Below are 16,381 nucleotides of genomic sequence, written 5' to 3' on the forward strand. Positions count from 1 at the left end.
CTAGGTCACACCTCCTCGCTTGTAGCAGCCTTTTAGGGATAATTTGAGTTTGAGCCAACTTGAAGAAAGTGCTCCCTCCCTAGTGAGATAGAGGTATAACGTGTGGTTTTAATTCTCATTTATTGTGGTGTGGGTGTTTGTGTGTGTCTATAAAACTTTACCTTAGCATCCATTTTGAATGATATCACTCATGCCAGTCTAGGCTGAAGCAAAAACATAAAGTAAAAAAAAAAGAAAGAAAAAATTCTATTTCCAGTTAGCTCTCAGCCACAACTAAATCTTAACATTTGAAAAGGCGGATCGTCTCGCCAGGATTATTGTTTTCATTGCAAATAGCTGATGTGATTTGAATCTAGCGTAAACAGCAATAGTGTTATCCAGCCTCTTCCAATCCTTAATTCCAGGCCCAATAGATCAGACTTTTCTTTCCCCCCTTGAAGCTGGAGTAAGAGTCAATTAAAGAACATAATAATGTGTTAACTAGCTAATGCGGCAGTTAACGTTAAGGGGCACCTCAAACCTTGGCTTTTTCCTCAGCAGAGCTGTTCTTTCATTTGCTCTGTAAGATCTATAATTGAAAGAATACCGTGAGAGATGCCTTTCATCAGCTCCGTGAGTTACATTTCCTGCTTTGATAACTGTACAAGGAGAATCTAAGGCACTTCAAGCTACCCAATTACACTTGATTAGCGAGTCAAAATAATGTAACAGCTTTTCATCACCCAAAGGAAAACTTTTGAAGAATTCTATTGCCAACACTTCTGCACAAACACTAATCTATATCATTATTTTTTTACAAGGGAAATGTAATATTTAGTAAGTTTTTTTAATTAGGCAGTAAGCAAAGTCTCTTATTCATCACAACTTTAGACCAATCAAGCAAGACTGAAAAGATGTGTGGGGCAAGGAAGTTCAGATAGATTTCAGAATCCACAGGATACAGTGATCAAAATAAAATGACATGCCTTAGAGACCCAACTGCAGAGAACAAGCCTGAAAACAGGATATCCACTCAAAATACTGAAGCAAAATTAGCTAGGACCCCCACACCTACGTGTGCACGTCATCAGACATCAGCAGCGAGAGCTAAGAAGTCATTGAAAACAGCATTCTGAGATATAGATATATATTCTACACTGAGGCTAAGATACTTGCTTAATAGTAAAGCAAGATGCTAGGCCTAGCATTCATCAGGCCTTGAAGGGATGGAGGGAGATGGAGAGAGATGGGGGGTGGGGAGAAGAGAAAGGGGAGGGAGAAGAGGAAGTAGAAAGGGAGGAGGGACAGGAGAAGAGCCAGCAAGGTTAAGTAGAGCAGGAACTTTGTATGGAGAACAGGCTGGCTTGAAACTCACATCCATCCTCTTGCGTTTGCTTCCGAGGCTGTGCCATACTTAACCAACACGTATTTGTATCTAGGACATTTCCTTTCCATAAAATATTTTCAATTTAACTTTTAATTCTAGCACTTGATTTCTGGAGTTCAAGGCTCTCCTGGTTTACATAACTTCAGGCTAGCCAGGTGTATAAAATAAAATACCTTTCTAAAAGAACAAAAAAAAAAAAAAAAAAAAAGAGGGAGGGAGGGAGGGAGGGAGGGAGGGAGGGAAGGAAGGAAGGAAGGAAGGAAGGAAGGAAAATAAAGAAATGCTTTCAACTTCATTTGCTATGCTTCTCTGGGGTAAAAGACACTCCTTGGCAGGTGGTCCTGCTGTGGACTTTTTTAAAACCAACATACGGCCAGATTCTTGTCTGCTGTGAGCAGAAGAACATACATCAGGACTGAACTCTGCCTGTGGTACTATGACTGCACAGTGAAGGGCGGGCTTTAGACCAGTGGTTCCCAACCTTCTTAATGCTGCGGGCCTTCAATACAGTTCGTCATGTTGGGGTGATCCCCAACTATAAAATTATTTCATTGCTACTTCATAATTTTTCTATTGGTGTGAAAAGCAAGATATCTGACATTTGGGGGGTGATGGGGGTTGGGACCCACAGCTGGAGAACCGCTGCTTTAGACTTTAGGTGAATTATATTCATAGAAAGGAAAGGCTTTGGACAAAAATCGGAGCTGGATCCAAACTGGGTGCAAAGTAAATCTTCAGTGCCGTACAGCCAGTGGGACATCTCCCAGTCTCCAGGGCAATGTGCTCTGAGATGAGCAAACAACAGCCCTGTGAACTTTAGACTTGGAATTTCTCCCCGAAAGTGTTTGGCTATCCCTTTGGACTAGACCATACGTGAAGAACTGGGGCCGTACCATGTTAGAATATGCTCACCTAACTCTTAGGAGGCTTTGGGCTCAAATCCCCAACACAGCCATTATTAAAAAAAAAGAAAAAGAAAATCAGAGAGTTAGCTATGGTAGGTAATTCATATGGCATGTGACAATGATCCCAAAGGAAGGTGAAAGCAAGCGAGCCCAGGCAGCCATCTGTAGGGCTGGGTGGCCATGTGGCTAAGAGAACTGCATTGGGACCTGTTGCCACGCATGGAATGGAAACCTGCCGCTGTTTGAAAACAAAAACATGATTTTCCTTACGTTACTCTTATTCGTCCATCCCCTAGAAGATGGGAATTTCAGAAGTGCTTTCCTTTGAGTGGCACAGACCCCATCTGTAACCACCCTGCCAGACCTGATGCGCTCTTGCGCTCTCTCACTCTTGCGCTCTCTCACTCTCGCGCTCTCTCACTCTCGCGCGCTCTCTCTCTCTCTCTCCCTCTCTCTCTCTCTCTCCATGAGTCCACTGCACCCTTTATGGACAATGGCCCAGGAGAAGATTTAGAAGGAAGTTCTATCTATTGCAAGGTATGGCAGGTCTATGGGAATATCTACTCAACTGTTTCTTTCATGTCCTCTGTCAACCTCAGGAGACTACCGTCTTCCACTCTCCACCGGAGAGAACACAGGGCCAAGGGCAGGGGCCAGAAACCACTAGGTCCCCTATCCTGTACTGAGGGAAAAGGAAACCCCCCACCCAGGCCCTGGGATCTAAAGCAACATAAAGAATAAAGGAAGCTGAGGAAGAAGAAAGAGTCTGGATGGCTAAGAGGGTTGACATGGTAAGGCCAACGATCCAGACTAGGCTAGAAGCCCAGGCAGCCAGGAGGGCTCCCACCCTCCTGGCTGCCCAAGCTCTGTCTGGCATGAGACAACCTAGAATCGGGTTTTAGTGTGAGACATTGGAGAAGCAGCCAAAATGCTGGAGGAAGTGATGGACTGTCTGTCCTTGTGTTTGATTGGGGGTGGCATTCTTGGGTTAGAGATGGATGTTCCTAACTTGAAGAGTAGTTTAAATGCCCAATTTCCATGCAGCCATTCTGTAAATGGATGTTGAACTCTTGGGTGATCTACTTCCCAAGCTGCAGAAGAACAAGCCGGAGCAAAAATCATTCTTCAGTTATCCCAGGAAATAAAAGGATCTATTGCACTTCACAGGTTCAGGGGGCAAAGTCCTTCAACAGTGCGTGAAGGGGTGTCAAGTGTGAGTCATGTTTGCTGGCTTCGCTCGTCTGCTACCCATGGATGCATGGGACACACAAGGACCCAGGGACTCTCACAGGGAATCTCACACCCCCCACCCCCACCCCAAGGAACTCATACAAGCAGGTAGGCAATCCATGGATGAGCTAGTTAAACATGTTCTCTGTAATCAAGCCTTACGCACACGCACTAATTGTTATCAGCAGGCAGGCACGGAATGCTTCTAAGACGACAAACTGACAAAACCATTTCTACTGCCTAGTCTGTAAGGAAACAGTACTGGCCCTGGGAGGCTGGAGAGGGAAGGGAAAGCCCACCCAGCTGTTCATGAATTTAAGGACCGCCACCCTGCAACTCCACACCTGGTACCCTCTCTGTGCCTGCAGGTGTGGGGCCAGTTTACAAGAAAAAGCAGTTTCCAGAACAGGCCCACCATTCCCCATGCAGACACCTATCTGCTCTGATGCAAGCTTAGAGTACGGCTCTACACTCAATTTCCTACAACGAGCTCCCTTACTTGAAAGAAAGAAAAAAAAAATTAAAAGAGCAATGGATTTCCATATCCTGGCGTCAACTTAGAGAAGGGTCCCTCTCAAGTACCAAGTCTAAAACCCACACGCACTAATTGTGGTAACAGTCAGGATACAGTCTACAGTTCACAAAGGACTTCATACAGTTGTCTAAATACCACTACTCATGTTTTAATTGTGCAACCACATCAGTAAATGCCTTGCGTCTCAATTCTTTGTCTAAACCAGTGCTGCTCTACCTTCCTAAGGCATTGACCCTTTATTACAGTTTCTCCTGTTGTGATGAGCCCAAACATTACATTATTCTGTTGCTACTCTGTTATTCCCAGGCCTTGAGACTGGATGGCCCGGAGAGTTCCTCTAGCCTGTTCCTTTCTGTCTCCCATTGCTCCCATTCTCCTGGAATCTCCTAGCTGATTCAGTTAGCCGTGTCAATTTTATGAACACATTTACAAAACAAAAACAAAAAAACAAAATGAACAGATTTGGGCCTGAAAAGACACTGTTTTCAGACAGGACTGTCCCTAAGACCCCCAGTTTGTGAACAAACTCCTAGACCCCTGCCTCAGGCTTCCCAGCTGGCATTGAATATGCTGTGTCCAGCTCATAATATCTTTTTACTAAACAATTAACTCATATGCCTATGGGCAGTAACCTTAGAAGTGTGTTGAGGGACAGGAGGGATTGTGTCCTCTAGAATTAATATCTTATGTGTGAACTGTCTGACACAAACTTAATTCTATTTCTCTTTGAACAAAAAGAGACTCCAGGAGATGGGTGAAGCCTGGAGTGGTAGACCAGGCTGAGATCCCAACACTGAGGAGGCAGAGGCAAGAGGAGGAGTAAGGCTGGCTTAAGCTACTACTGTTCAAGGTTGAAGCCAACCTGAGCTACTTGCTTGAGACTCCTCTCAAGAAACGAAAGCAAAAGGCAGGTAAGGTGTGTTATACTTATTCCACTGTGGGAAAAGGTCTATAGTGGGACCCAATAAAAAAACCAGTGCTCTTTCACCGGACCTTAGGAAAACCATCCCCCACAGGCAGGCAGGCAGGCACAGCGTGCGCGTGCCTTCTTATACTCAAGTATTACATATAGACTAAGATGGGAAATTTGTTGATTGTGTAAACAAAGCCATGGAGAAGTTAAGGTGCTGACTTCAGAACAAGGACTCTTTTCATAGAGAAATGCTGGCTTTCCTGGAAGTCTGTGTGCCCATGGTTTTTGGCTAGTTCGATCAGCTGTGCAGACTCCCCAGTTCAAAGAGCTCAGGAGGTTAAATAGAGCTTGCAAAACAAAGCAATTTAATCTCTCTCTCTCTCTCTCTCTCTCTCTCTCTCTCTCTCTCTCTCTCTCTCTCTCTCTCTGTGTATGTGTGTGTGTTTGTGAACTTAATATATATATATATACCAGGCTGGCCTTGAACTCAGAGATCGACCTGAATCATCGCATACCTGGCCTTAATTCTATTTTAAAGTATCTGAGAATCATAAGAAAAGCAGATTGGGGTGGAGTGGAGCAGGGAGTTTGCTAGAAGGGGGTTACAGGAACTGTGTGTGGTAACAGAATTGCTCGTATGCCTGCACCCTAAGAATGATAAACCCTAAGGAAGGGATGTTAGTTGCATTTTAAGGAAAATAAGTGTATGAAAGCGACAATGTGTCTTTTGTTCTGTTTTGTGAGACAAGGTCTTGCTATGTAAGCAAGAGGGCCTAGAACTCACAATCCTCTTGCCTCAGACTCCTTAGTGCTGGGATTATAGATGTGCACCAGCCTGTGGCACTGCCATGGCATCCCTGAAGAATGCAGATGTAGAGGCTGGAGAGATGGCTCAACAGGTAACAGGTACCTGTCATCAAAACAGCCTACCAAAATAGTGTGGGCCTGCAGAACTGACTCTTGAAAGTTGCTATGCATGCACACACACAAATAAAGTAACTTTAAAGATTCAGAAATATACACACAGATGAAATGAAGACTCTCCTTCACCATTGCCAGATGGGCATGTCCAGTTGTCCCACCAATCAACTAACAAGAACACAAACTCTCCATAACACGTAGTGAGCTGACCCCTCCGGTCTACAGTGAGAAGCAAATGCAGGCATTCACACCTCCCGCCCTCACAGGCTTGTCTCAGATCATCCTGGAACCTGAAAACCCAAAAGGATGGCTCTGAAAGGCAGGGTGCAGGATGCCATACCTGCTGGCTTATCAACTCTCTGGCTTTACAAAGATGAAGAAAATATCCCTATCCAACTTTAGTGAAGGAAACCAGCCTCCCTCTCCTTGGAGATTGCCCTGCCCTTGTGAATCTTGATATAATGAATTTATTTTATTGGCTTTTGTTTTGCCACCTTATTAATCTCTTTCTCAGACTGACTGTGCAGCACCCAGAAGTGAAAACAAAGATAGCTAAGTGAGCTGTGTGCCTAAGGTCCTGGAACCTGGATGCTTTCCAGTAGGGACTGTACCATTCCTGACTCCCAACTGCCAGGCAGAGGCAGAAAGCCAAGTGGGAGGTGGAATGGGAAGACGCTAGGCAGGCTTGTATGTCCATCCATCAATTCTCCCCAACACATGCACGCACGCACGCACGCACGCACGCACGCACGCACGTGAGGGGGACAGGGAGAATCAAAGAGAACTAACCTTCATATAGAATTAGGGATGGAGAGATGGTTCCCTGGTTGAGAGCACTTCACACTCTTACAGAGGACACAGCACTTCTCTCAGGTGGTTCACTACTCCACCTCTAGACCCCCCTTCTGGCCCGAGTGCAACTGGATTCAAATGCTCCCCCCACACACACACACGAATATATGTAATTTAAATTAAAATGAATGAATCTTTTTAAAAATGTTTCTAAAACTGGGGCAGCTCCAATACAAGTGTATTGGTTAGGAAAATTGAACTATGAACTGTGATAGTCTGGTAGTCTGGCCTGGGGGCATACAGTGGCCATCTCTGCACCTGAAAAGCAGAGGTGGAGGCAGGTGAATCTCTGTGAGGCTGAGGCCGGCCTGATCTACAGAGAGCTCCAGGCCAGCTAGGGCTACATAGTAAGACCCCACCCCCACCTCAATAAAAGGGGATACTGGGGAATAAATGTTAAAAATAAATGTAACCCTGCTTAGAAATTCTGTAATGGATCAGGAAAAAAAAAAAAAAGAAAGAAAGAAATCTTAGCCCCAGCCTTTGCTGTTTTGATTTAGAGCAAACCACACTAAAAACCTGCCTTCGACATGACTGAATTCCTTTGACACAAACTCCCCAAGTCTCTGAGACCTATTTTCCACAGAAATGCTAGTTACGAGTTTCAGTCAGGATTAATTTAGACTTTTTTCTTCCTATATGTATCCGAATCATTCATGGAGGGGAAGTTCTTCTATATCCATTCCCAGAATCCTCTGAGGACATCTGGTCTCATTAAAAGATCAAATAGATACTCCAGATTCGTTAGTTGTTTAACAAAGTGGGAATTATTTTCTCACTGTACTCATGTTTATGAGATGGATATTCAAGTCACAGGTGATGTGGGTAACAGAGGAAGTGGAGCATCCGTCCCTTAGGAGGACAGATAACAGGGTAGGGATGTCGCCCTGAGCATAAGTTCACAAGGTTATGTCTACGGCTGACATGTGAGCTAGATTCTAATTCTTTTCTCTTTCTGCCCATCTTCTCTGGGAGAAGGAACACACACTGCACACACCTCACCCCCAAGCTGAGAGGACAGAACAGAATCAGATCTGGCCATCTGCCTAGGCTTGGACACGTGGATTCACAGGGTCTGAGTGCTGTGGAGTTGAGTGCTTACTGAGTCTTCGCAAGCCAGTAGATCTCCATGAAATGGTTCCCCAGTGGCTGAAAAGAATTATTGAGGCTTTCTACAGTGAGTCAGTCCCTCCCCGGGGTCGTCTGGGCTCAGGGAAAACCTGTCTTGCTGATTATTAGTGATTTAATGGCAGTGGTGATGGACTTCTGAGAACTTTAGAGATCCGATGTAGCTTTACTGGCAAAGGTCTGTGCTCTGGGAGTCAAAGGTCATGGTGCCTGTGTGCATGTGTCAGTTGTCTGTCTCTCTGTGTGTCTGTCAGTCTCTCTGCATGGTGTGGGTGCATGCATACTGAGGAGAGATACACATTAAGTGTACTTCTCAGACCCTGACTCTGAGCCTCAGTTCTGCCTTCACTAGGGGCAAACCACACTCTTCTGCCTCCCTTCCTTCATATGAAAAGAGTCTAGAGAGACTTCCCAGAGATGAAGAAGTGTGTGCTGCTTCTGATCCCCCAGAACTCGTGTAAAAAGCTGAGTGGGTAAGGCAGCCAGCCTGCCAGTGCAGTGCAGGAGGCAGAGAGAGAAAAATCTAGAGCAAGCCGGCTGGCCCTGCCTGGTTATATAAATTGGAGAGGCATGGAAGAAAACACAGGACTGCAGACACTGGCCAACACACACACGCGCGCGCGCGCGCACACACACACACACACACACACACACACACACACAGAGAGAGAGAGAGAGAGAGAGAGAGAGAGAGAGAGAGATGTGTACATGCATTTGCACACATACAAATACATACATGCACGCAACCACTCACACATTAAAAAAGAGAAGAGGGAGTGGTGGGTATTCTGTGACTCTTTGGCTCTGAAAACCTAGGCAAAATCTTGCTAGACAAGATCTAGCTAGGCAACGGGAGCCATGGGCTGCATTTGTGCTTTCTTCAAAAATGACAGGTGGCAGAATATTAATTTTTCTATTTAGATGCTGTTGGTTAGGACTGAGGCCAAGGTTGTTTATAAGAACGAGAAACAAACCAGCTGGGGTATGGTGTGTGACCTCCCCCGCCTTCGCCTTTCGCCTTCCAATTGTGTTTTCTATAACTCAACTTTTGATCTCAACACGGATGCTTTGAGATTTCCTTTTCACAGATATGAAGCAACATCAAAACTGCCCACAGGCCCTTCTAGTCCTGTAACTAGTAAAGAAAATGTGTCTTCTCTCCTTTTGAGGTGGGAGGAAGTGTAACTTGTCCCTTGGTGTGATCAAGGGGTTGTTTGCATAATTGCCTTATTATCCTATTCTCTTCTAGGAGCTTTCTGTCCCCTAAATGTGTCACTTGATGGGCAATTTGCTGTGACACTAACAAGAGCATGACAAGGTTTAAAGGTGACCACTCTTCTTCCCAAGTGAGACTTAAAAGTCACAACTTCAACAAAAGGAATGAAGACTGCAGGGTTAGGCATGTCTTCTAGCCCAAGCCGGAAGAGGCAGTGAGTGGTGACAGGTAGGTGACAGCCAAGTGGATAGACCACAGAACCTTCCCCCCAGCAATACTTCTTGAACTGCAGGTCATGTGTGATTAGTGGGTCACAAAATCAACTTAGTGGGTCATGACCAGAATCAAAAGCAAAACAAAGCGTGAAATAGATGAGACTGAAGCAGAATAAAGTCCTAGAGCAAATCTATTAAATAAATGTAGGTCACCAACGATCGTGGGAAACCTGGCTTTAAGGCTGTGCGTGCAAATGTATGAGGTGTGTATATATGTGGTATGTGTGTGAATGTATGAGATGTCTATGTGGTGTGTGTACTTGTATGAATATAGGAGATGTGCTTATGTGTATGTATGTGTATGTGTGTGTGGTGTGTATATTTGTGTGTGTGTGGTATGTATGTGTGTGTGGTGTGTGTGGTGTGTGTGTGTGTGTGGTGTGTATATGTGTGTGTGTGTGGTATGTATGTGTGTGTGGTGTGTGTGATGTGTGTGGTGTGTGTGGTGTGTATGTGTGGGGGGGGGTGTGTATGTATGGGGGGTATGTGTGGGTGTGGGGGGTATGTGTGGGTGTGTGTGGTGTGTATGTGTGTGTGTGTGTGTGTGTGTGCATGAGAACCTATGAGATATGTTTGGCACACCATTCCCCAATGTGAAGAGTATGTCCTACTCATGAGTCATGCTTTTAGCTTTTCAAACTATATTCTTGCAAACTATGTCTTGTGCTGATTTCAGAGGACTTGCTCTGTTTTTTGACAAAGTAAATTTACACATAAGCAGAAACGAAAGTCTCCTTTCACAGCAATGCTTAAGCGATCCTGAAGCTGCTTTGAGCTCTACTGTTGGTTCTTGGAAGAAGCCTTAAGCGAGTGGTCCAGGCTGTGTGTCCCCTGGGAGAACTCCCCAGCCCTCCTAGGTACCCTGGGGGTCTTCTGTTCTTACTTTTCAGTTTACTTCCTCGGATGACAGTCTGCCAACCACATATTAAACAACAAGGTAAGGAAGTCAACGCCCCACTGCAAACCCAGACATTGGCGATTCAGGCACATGTAAGCCCAGGCCATTGGAAAGAATTGCACTCCAGAACTTAGCTGAAAGGGGAAGACATACAAAAACTCTTTTCTCAGCCCTCTTGAAGTCTAACCTATGACTAGAGCATTCATATACCTTGTAACGTTTTTTGTGTGTGTGTGCATATAAGCAACCATTGTTTCATTGATGATTTTTAAAACCTATCTCTTCAGCTGTCTTCCTAATAGAAATTTGTTTATTTATTTTTGTTGTTGTTTTATTTTTGAGACAGGGTCTCATTCTGTAAACCAGGCTAGCCTAGAACTCAGTGTAAACTGGCTGGCCTTGAACTCAGAACAAGCCTCTTTCCTTAACCTTCTGAGTGTTAGGATTGCAAGCATATGCCTCCACACCAGATGTTTTGTTTTGTTGTTTTGTTTTTTAAGAAATTATAGACAAATCCACCTCATTAGAAACTTTAGGGGAAAATATCTTTATCTCATTCAATTTAATATTCATCTTATACAACTCACTTGTTCCTTGGCTACTTTAAGTATGTATAGCTTTGACTGTTCATTACAATCCAGTCAGACCAACCATCTAACACTTGGTTAACACTGTTTCCTGGTACCAAACTAAGAGAATAATATAAGACTGAATTCAAGACTGTGTTGCATAAAGACGAGCCTTTCAAACCACTAAAATAATTTAAAGAAAATGCCTCTCTCCTGTGCCTGCAGTGCGTCAGACTGCAGCACTTCTGTATGCCCCCATGACCTCAACGCAAGCATCAGCCTCTTCAGCCCCCTCCAGAGCACATGCAAAGTTTTACATACAGACGAGAACAGCAAGACTTGGCAAGGCTGGCCCTAGCCTGTGGCAGACGCAGCTACAAGCCAAGAAGACATCACCCAGCTACATACAGTGCACCTGGCTGCCCATTTATCCATCACTTCAGCTTTCAATAACAGCTAAAAAGGCTTTCATTTTTAAAGACCCGATGTGTCCTCTTTGGGCCGTGGCTATAAATGTAAAAGCACCCAGAATATTAAGAGTGCTTGGGTTTAGCTTTTTTAAAGAATGAATGCTCTATCATAGAGTGGTTTCTCTACTTACTCTGAAAGTAGCCTGGTCTTAAACTCAATGCATTCTGCTTGGCCTCTGCAGCCTGGTCTTCAGCATCAGCCACATTTCTATGTAGCAATAAAGGCCAGGAGAATAACCAGCAGGATGCATCCTAACTGCATGCTGGTAGCATTTTACTGGCCTCTTTTTAGCTCCAATCAGGTAATTTTGACCTCTTGACCCAGTCAGGTAATTCCATACACATACTGTTGATCTAAGACTTCTGTGCAAAACATTGTTTTCCCTTCACACACTGCTTCTTTACTCTCTCTGTATGTACAGCACATGTTAATGATAAGCACACTAAGTTAGCAGAAGCCACAGATCCGTATTGTCACCTCTCCCACTACAACAGCAAAAGCCTAACATTGATTTTTATAATAAAAAGGCTTAGAAGTCAAATTCAGGGTTTGTTTAAATCAGGAATAGAATGACTAGTCACCAAACGTGGCTTGGTCTTCGCTCAGAATTCAAACTCCTAAATAACTTTCCTGTATTAATTTGGTCTTAAGTTTGAGGAAATAAAATAATTACATAGTTAAACATAGATCCTTATGCAAACAAGTGCTGTATTTACAATGTACCAATCCATTTACTTAAACCACAGGCATGAGAGGAACCCAGGAGACAAGCACTCACCATTGGCCTACAGTAGCAGTGAGCATCCTATTTCAATTTGCTCAGAAAACAATGGTTTACCACCCTAATGTCAGGGCAAACCAACAGTAAATACCTAGTTGATACTTCTAGCCAGTGGTACCATTTGCACAGTCTTGGACCTGGACAGTTAAATACTGGCTCGGTCCTTTGAAAAGAAACCTTCAAGATTCCATGAATATGGCTTGTTTTCTGACTTGGTCACTTTACAAATAGTTTAAGAGTTGTTTGATGCAACATTTTTTTCGAACCACCTCTGAGTTAAAAGGGATAAATGTGTTGTATTACGAACAAAACAATACTTAATGTCATGTTAAACACCATCTCCCAATTAGGAGCTACACAGAATGAAAGGCCTACCCAATCAAGCTGTAATAACTCTACAGGGATGGTCACACACCCATTTCTTCTTTAACTCATACAAACAACACCCATTTCCTCCTTAACTCATACAAACAACACCCATTTCATCCTTAACTCATACAAACAAAAGGAAAAGCTCTTCTCAAGTACCAAGAACAGCCAAAAAGCTAGCCAGACTTTTCTTGAGAGGAGGGTTGATCAGGATTTGACATACCTTCAGTTCCCTGAAGAAGATACTACTCCTGGCCCACTCAACAATGGAGAACAGGGTCTGGTCCGCCATTTTGCATAAAAGCCCAAATGCGCTCAGCTTTTCTTGCCTGTTTCGGTTACTCTGCTCTTGCTGGAGGTAAGCCATGATCTTCGCTTGAACTTGAGGCTCATCTGGTTCACACTTCAAAAGTTCCAGTATCAGGTGTGGGATGCTGGCCGGGGAGTTTGTCTGGTAACCATCCATGTAGGAGTAACCCATCATTGACTCAGGTGAGCTGGAGTAGGGGTCTGGGTACTCAGACTTGATGGCCCGACTAGGAAAGTGACCATAGGGTTGGTAACCATGCAGGCTGCTGTGAGGTGGCATTGTCATGCTAATGGGAGATGTGACAAAGGGACTTCTGTCATAGTCTGTCGGAGGCAAGGCTACATGGCTCAGAGGTAGGCCTTTGGAGGCGGAATGAATGTTCTGAATTGCAGAGGTCAGGTCTGAGGGCATTGCTTGGATCACCTGAGACATGGCTTCCAGCTTAAGTCCATTGGCTCGAATGAGGGCTTTCTTCTGCTGCTTCAAAGCCCTGTCTCTCTTGTACATTGGCCCAAACTTATTTCTGCCCCCTCGCATGCGGTCGGCTCTTACGGCTGTAAGGAAGAGGAGGGGCATAGAATATATAAGGGAGTCAGTCGTGCTCTGAAAGAGCTTGAGGAAATGGAAAATGTTGACAATTGAAGTACGTGTGCGTGTGCGTGTGCGTGTGTGTGTGTGTGTGTGTGTGTGCATTTTACTGTGATAGTCCACAGAGATTCCAAAAAGATAAATGTCTTTCTTATGAATTCTCTCCTTCAAGGGGGTTGTTAATCAAAAACATATTTTGGGTACCCAAGAAAGCATTAGCCCTGTGTGGACTAGAGACATTTCACAACAGATATTTAATATTGGGGGGGGGGTGGTGAGAGAGATTTTCTTTCTGGGTGTGCCAGCTTCTAGTATACATACTCTGTCATGATTCTGGTGGAAAACAACATTGTGTATACTGTGTATCTGCATGTGTGTGTTGGAACTAGGGTTCTTCCTTTTTTTTTTTTTTAAGAAAAAGAGAATCAACCCCATTTCTGGATTAAATGCTTTTTCTTACAACATCTTCCTCAATCCTAGTTATCTGGGGCTACTCCATTAAAAAGGTTAGGTGGGGGCTCTTCTTGAAAAGCCCCGTCTCACCTGTACTTTGTGAATACACATCAGAAAAGCACTAGGCATGCACTGAATTGAAGTGGAATTAGATACAATTAAAACAAAGTCCTTTCCAAAGTTGTCCCGAGGCTCTTCTGTGCCACAGTTGTGTGGAATCAGGGCCAAGCCTAGTAAGTTAGTCAGAAGGGCCCTTCGAGGCCACCCACAGTGGCCAATGGTAATTAGACAGAACCCAGCAACCTCTGACAACTTGGTACACCGAGATTGCTGGAGGTCAAGTTTTTTGAGCTTTTTAATCTTAGGACTAATATTCACATTAAAAATGTACACTATACATTCTAAGCATCCAAAATTTAACACTGGATCATAAGAGGTTTTTAATTTAGATAATTCATCAAATATTCCATTGTTCCATGACCACTGTTAAAGTATGGGTATAGCTATGGGCCACTCACACACAATTAGCATAATGCTGAGGTTAAAAAAAAACACAATCTTTCTTTTCTTTCATTAAAAAAAAATCAAATGACTTGTTGCAGGAAACCACATCTTCTGCAATATTAAAACTTGTCTTACAGTTAGCATCTGCCACTATTTGGCAACTAAAGGGACTGATGATAAAATTAATAGATATCAAATTACTTCCTTTCTCAACCTCCCCTTAAAAGAGGTCCTTAGGCTGACCAAAGTGGCTACTTCTATTTGGAAAAAAAAAAAAAAAAAAAAAAAAAAAACTTGTTAGCAATTTGGCAGATTTACGCAAAAGCACAAATTCTTTAATTTTTTTTCCCCATAACTCTCCCAATAATGAGTTCTGCACAGCAGAAAACCTCCAAATAAAAAAGTAGCTTGCATTTCCTTGATCAAATGAAGTGCACTCTAGCAAGGTGCTGGGTACCCCACCATATTGCGTTATTTGCAGTCTGTTTAATCTGTGGAAGGCCAGCAGGTCAGAGGCTGGAAAATAGCAGCACACCATAACAGTCATGAAGTACAAATTATTTACAGCAGTCACATATTAACTTCACTGGCTGCCAAGCTGAACCCCGCAGCATTCTTCGGCAGTTGAGAGTGACTTTTGAAGGCCCGATCGCCATCACTATTGATCGAGAACCCATAGCTTGGCATGCTTTCTGCTTCTTAGTTATTAGTGTATAGATTGTTATTACCTTTTTTTAAAGAAAAATATAGATGTATAATAGATGTATACTTTTTAAGCTATTGAAACCTGAAATTCTGAACAAGAAATCCCTTTTCACAATGAGAAAACTAACTTTTCTCAAGAACCACGAATTGTATAAATGAAACAATTCAAAAAAATTCAAAAAAAAATTCTAGCGCATCTTGATTTAAAAAAAAATTAAGGGTGATAGGGTGATTTCATTTTTCAAATTTTGCAAATGAATTTGATTTGTTCTCAGTAGAGCTGTTTTAGTTCTGTTGATCTTTTCAATATTAAGTATATGGCACCCCAAACTAAAGAGATGGGGAGTGGGACAATTTTCCTGCTTCTCTTTCTTTCCCCTGGTAGATGTTAACATGTTTAAATGGCAGGCAATTCTACAGAGGAAAGTAAAAAATCCTCTCCATCACTGTCAACAGTGTTAAAGGGCTAGAGAAACAGTGTCTCCCTGTCCACACAGGTTTTAAAGTCCACACCCCAGAGGACTCTGGCAGACTCTCTCACCTTCCAGCTTCATCCCAACATCGATACATTTTTTGAATCGACAGTAGGGACATCGTTTTCTCTGCGTTTTGTCAATTTGGCAATTCTGGTTCTCTATGCACGTGTACCTTTTTTGGTTTTGGACAGTTCGCTTAAAAAAACCCTGTAAGACAGAGAAAATAGTGAGATGTAGAGTCTAACTCGCTTTTCTTCTTTTGTTGTACTCTCAGGAAATCACCAGTAGGTCTTTTTATTGTGCCACTGAGCCCTTATGTGGTCCTGAGGTTTAATTTCACATTTCAGCAAGACCAACCCTCAGCATCAGTGCAAGGCCTCAGTGAAGATTTTTCTGGCCTCAGAATTATATTCCTGAAGAATTACATCAATTTTGTACCATTTCGTTCCAACAGTCAGAAAAAAAAATACACTCTATATTGACCAATTTTTTTTTTTTCTTAAATCTGGTTTCCTATTAACATCCATGTTCCAAGCAGAGGTAACTCACAGAAGAACCCTGCCATTGTTTTTAGGTAGTCTCATACAATTTCAGTCGCAAACCATTGTAAGAGCTGAATAGCAAGTACCTCAGATCTTTTACAAATGTCAACACTTGACAGTTAAAAGGAAAAGGACTTCAAGAACAAAATGGGGAAATGTTCCTAAGGCCACTGGAACCCATTCAAGGGTTGTAGCTGTGTTTGAAAATCCAACTAATGGAAAAGACACACACATAGGCAGGGATGTGTGTGTGAGCATAAGCCACGAAGCTGGACCGCAGCATAGCCTGTGCCTGTTTACACTTAAGGGGCTGGTCAGGCCTGGTGTCTGGCTTTTGAATGAGGAACTCCTCTACTCTCTACTAAGATGGTATC

At 43.3% G+C, this 16,381-nt stretch overlaps 1 protein-coding gene across 4 annotated transcripts in view; it reads right to left on the reverse strand.

Annotated features, from left to right (window-relative positions):
• Positions 1-16,381, reverse strand: part of Nr5a2 (nuclear receptor subfamily 5, group A, member 2) — a 117,887-nt gene that overhangs the window by 85,195 nt on the left and 16,311 nt on the right. For all 4 annotated transcript variants that reach the window (XM_006529621.3, XM_006529622.4, NM_030676.3 and 1 more), the window contains 2 exons: positions 15,531-15,672; positions 12,653-13,293 (listed from right to left, as the gene is read on the reverse strand). In XM_006529621.3, coding sequence (XP_006529684.1) covers positions 12,653-13,293; positions 15,531-15,672 — 783 coding nt within the window. The remainder of the gene's footprint in view (positions 1-12,652; positions 13,294-15,530; positions 15,673-16,381) is intronic.

Source organism: Mus musculus, chromosome 1 (genome assembly GCF_000001635.26).
Source record: "Mus musculus strain C57BL/6J chromosome 1, GRCm38.p6 C57BL/6J".
NCBI lineage: Eukaryota > Metazoa > Chordata > Mammalia > Rodentia > Muridae > Mus > Mus musculus.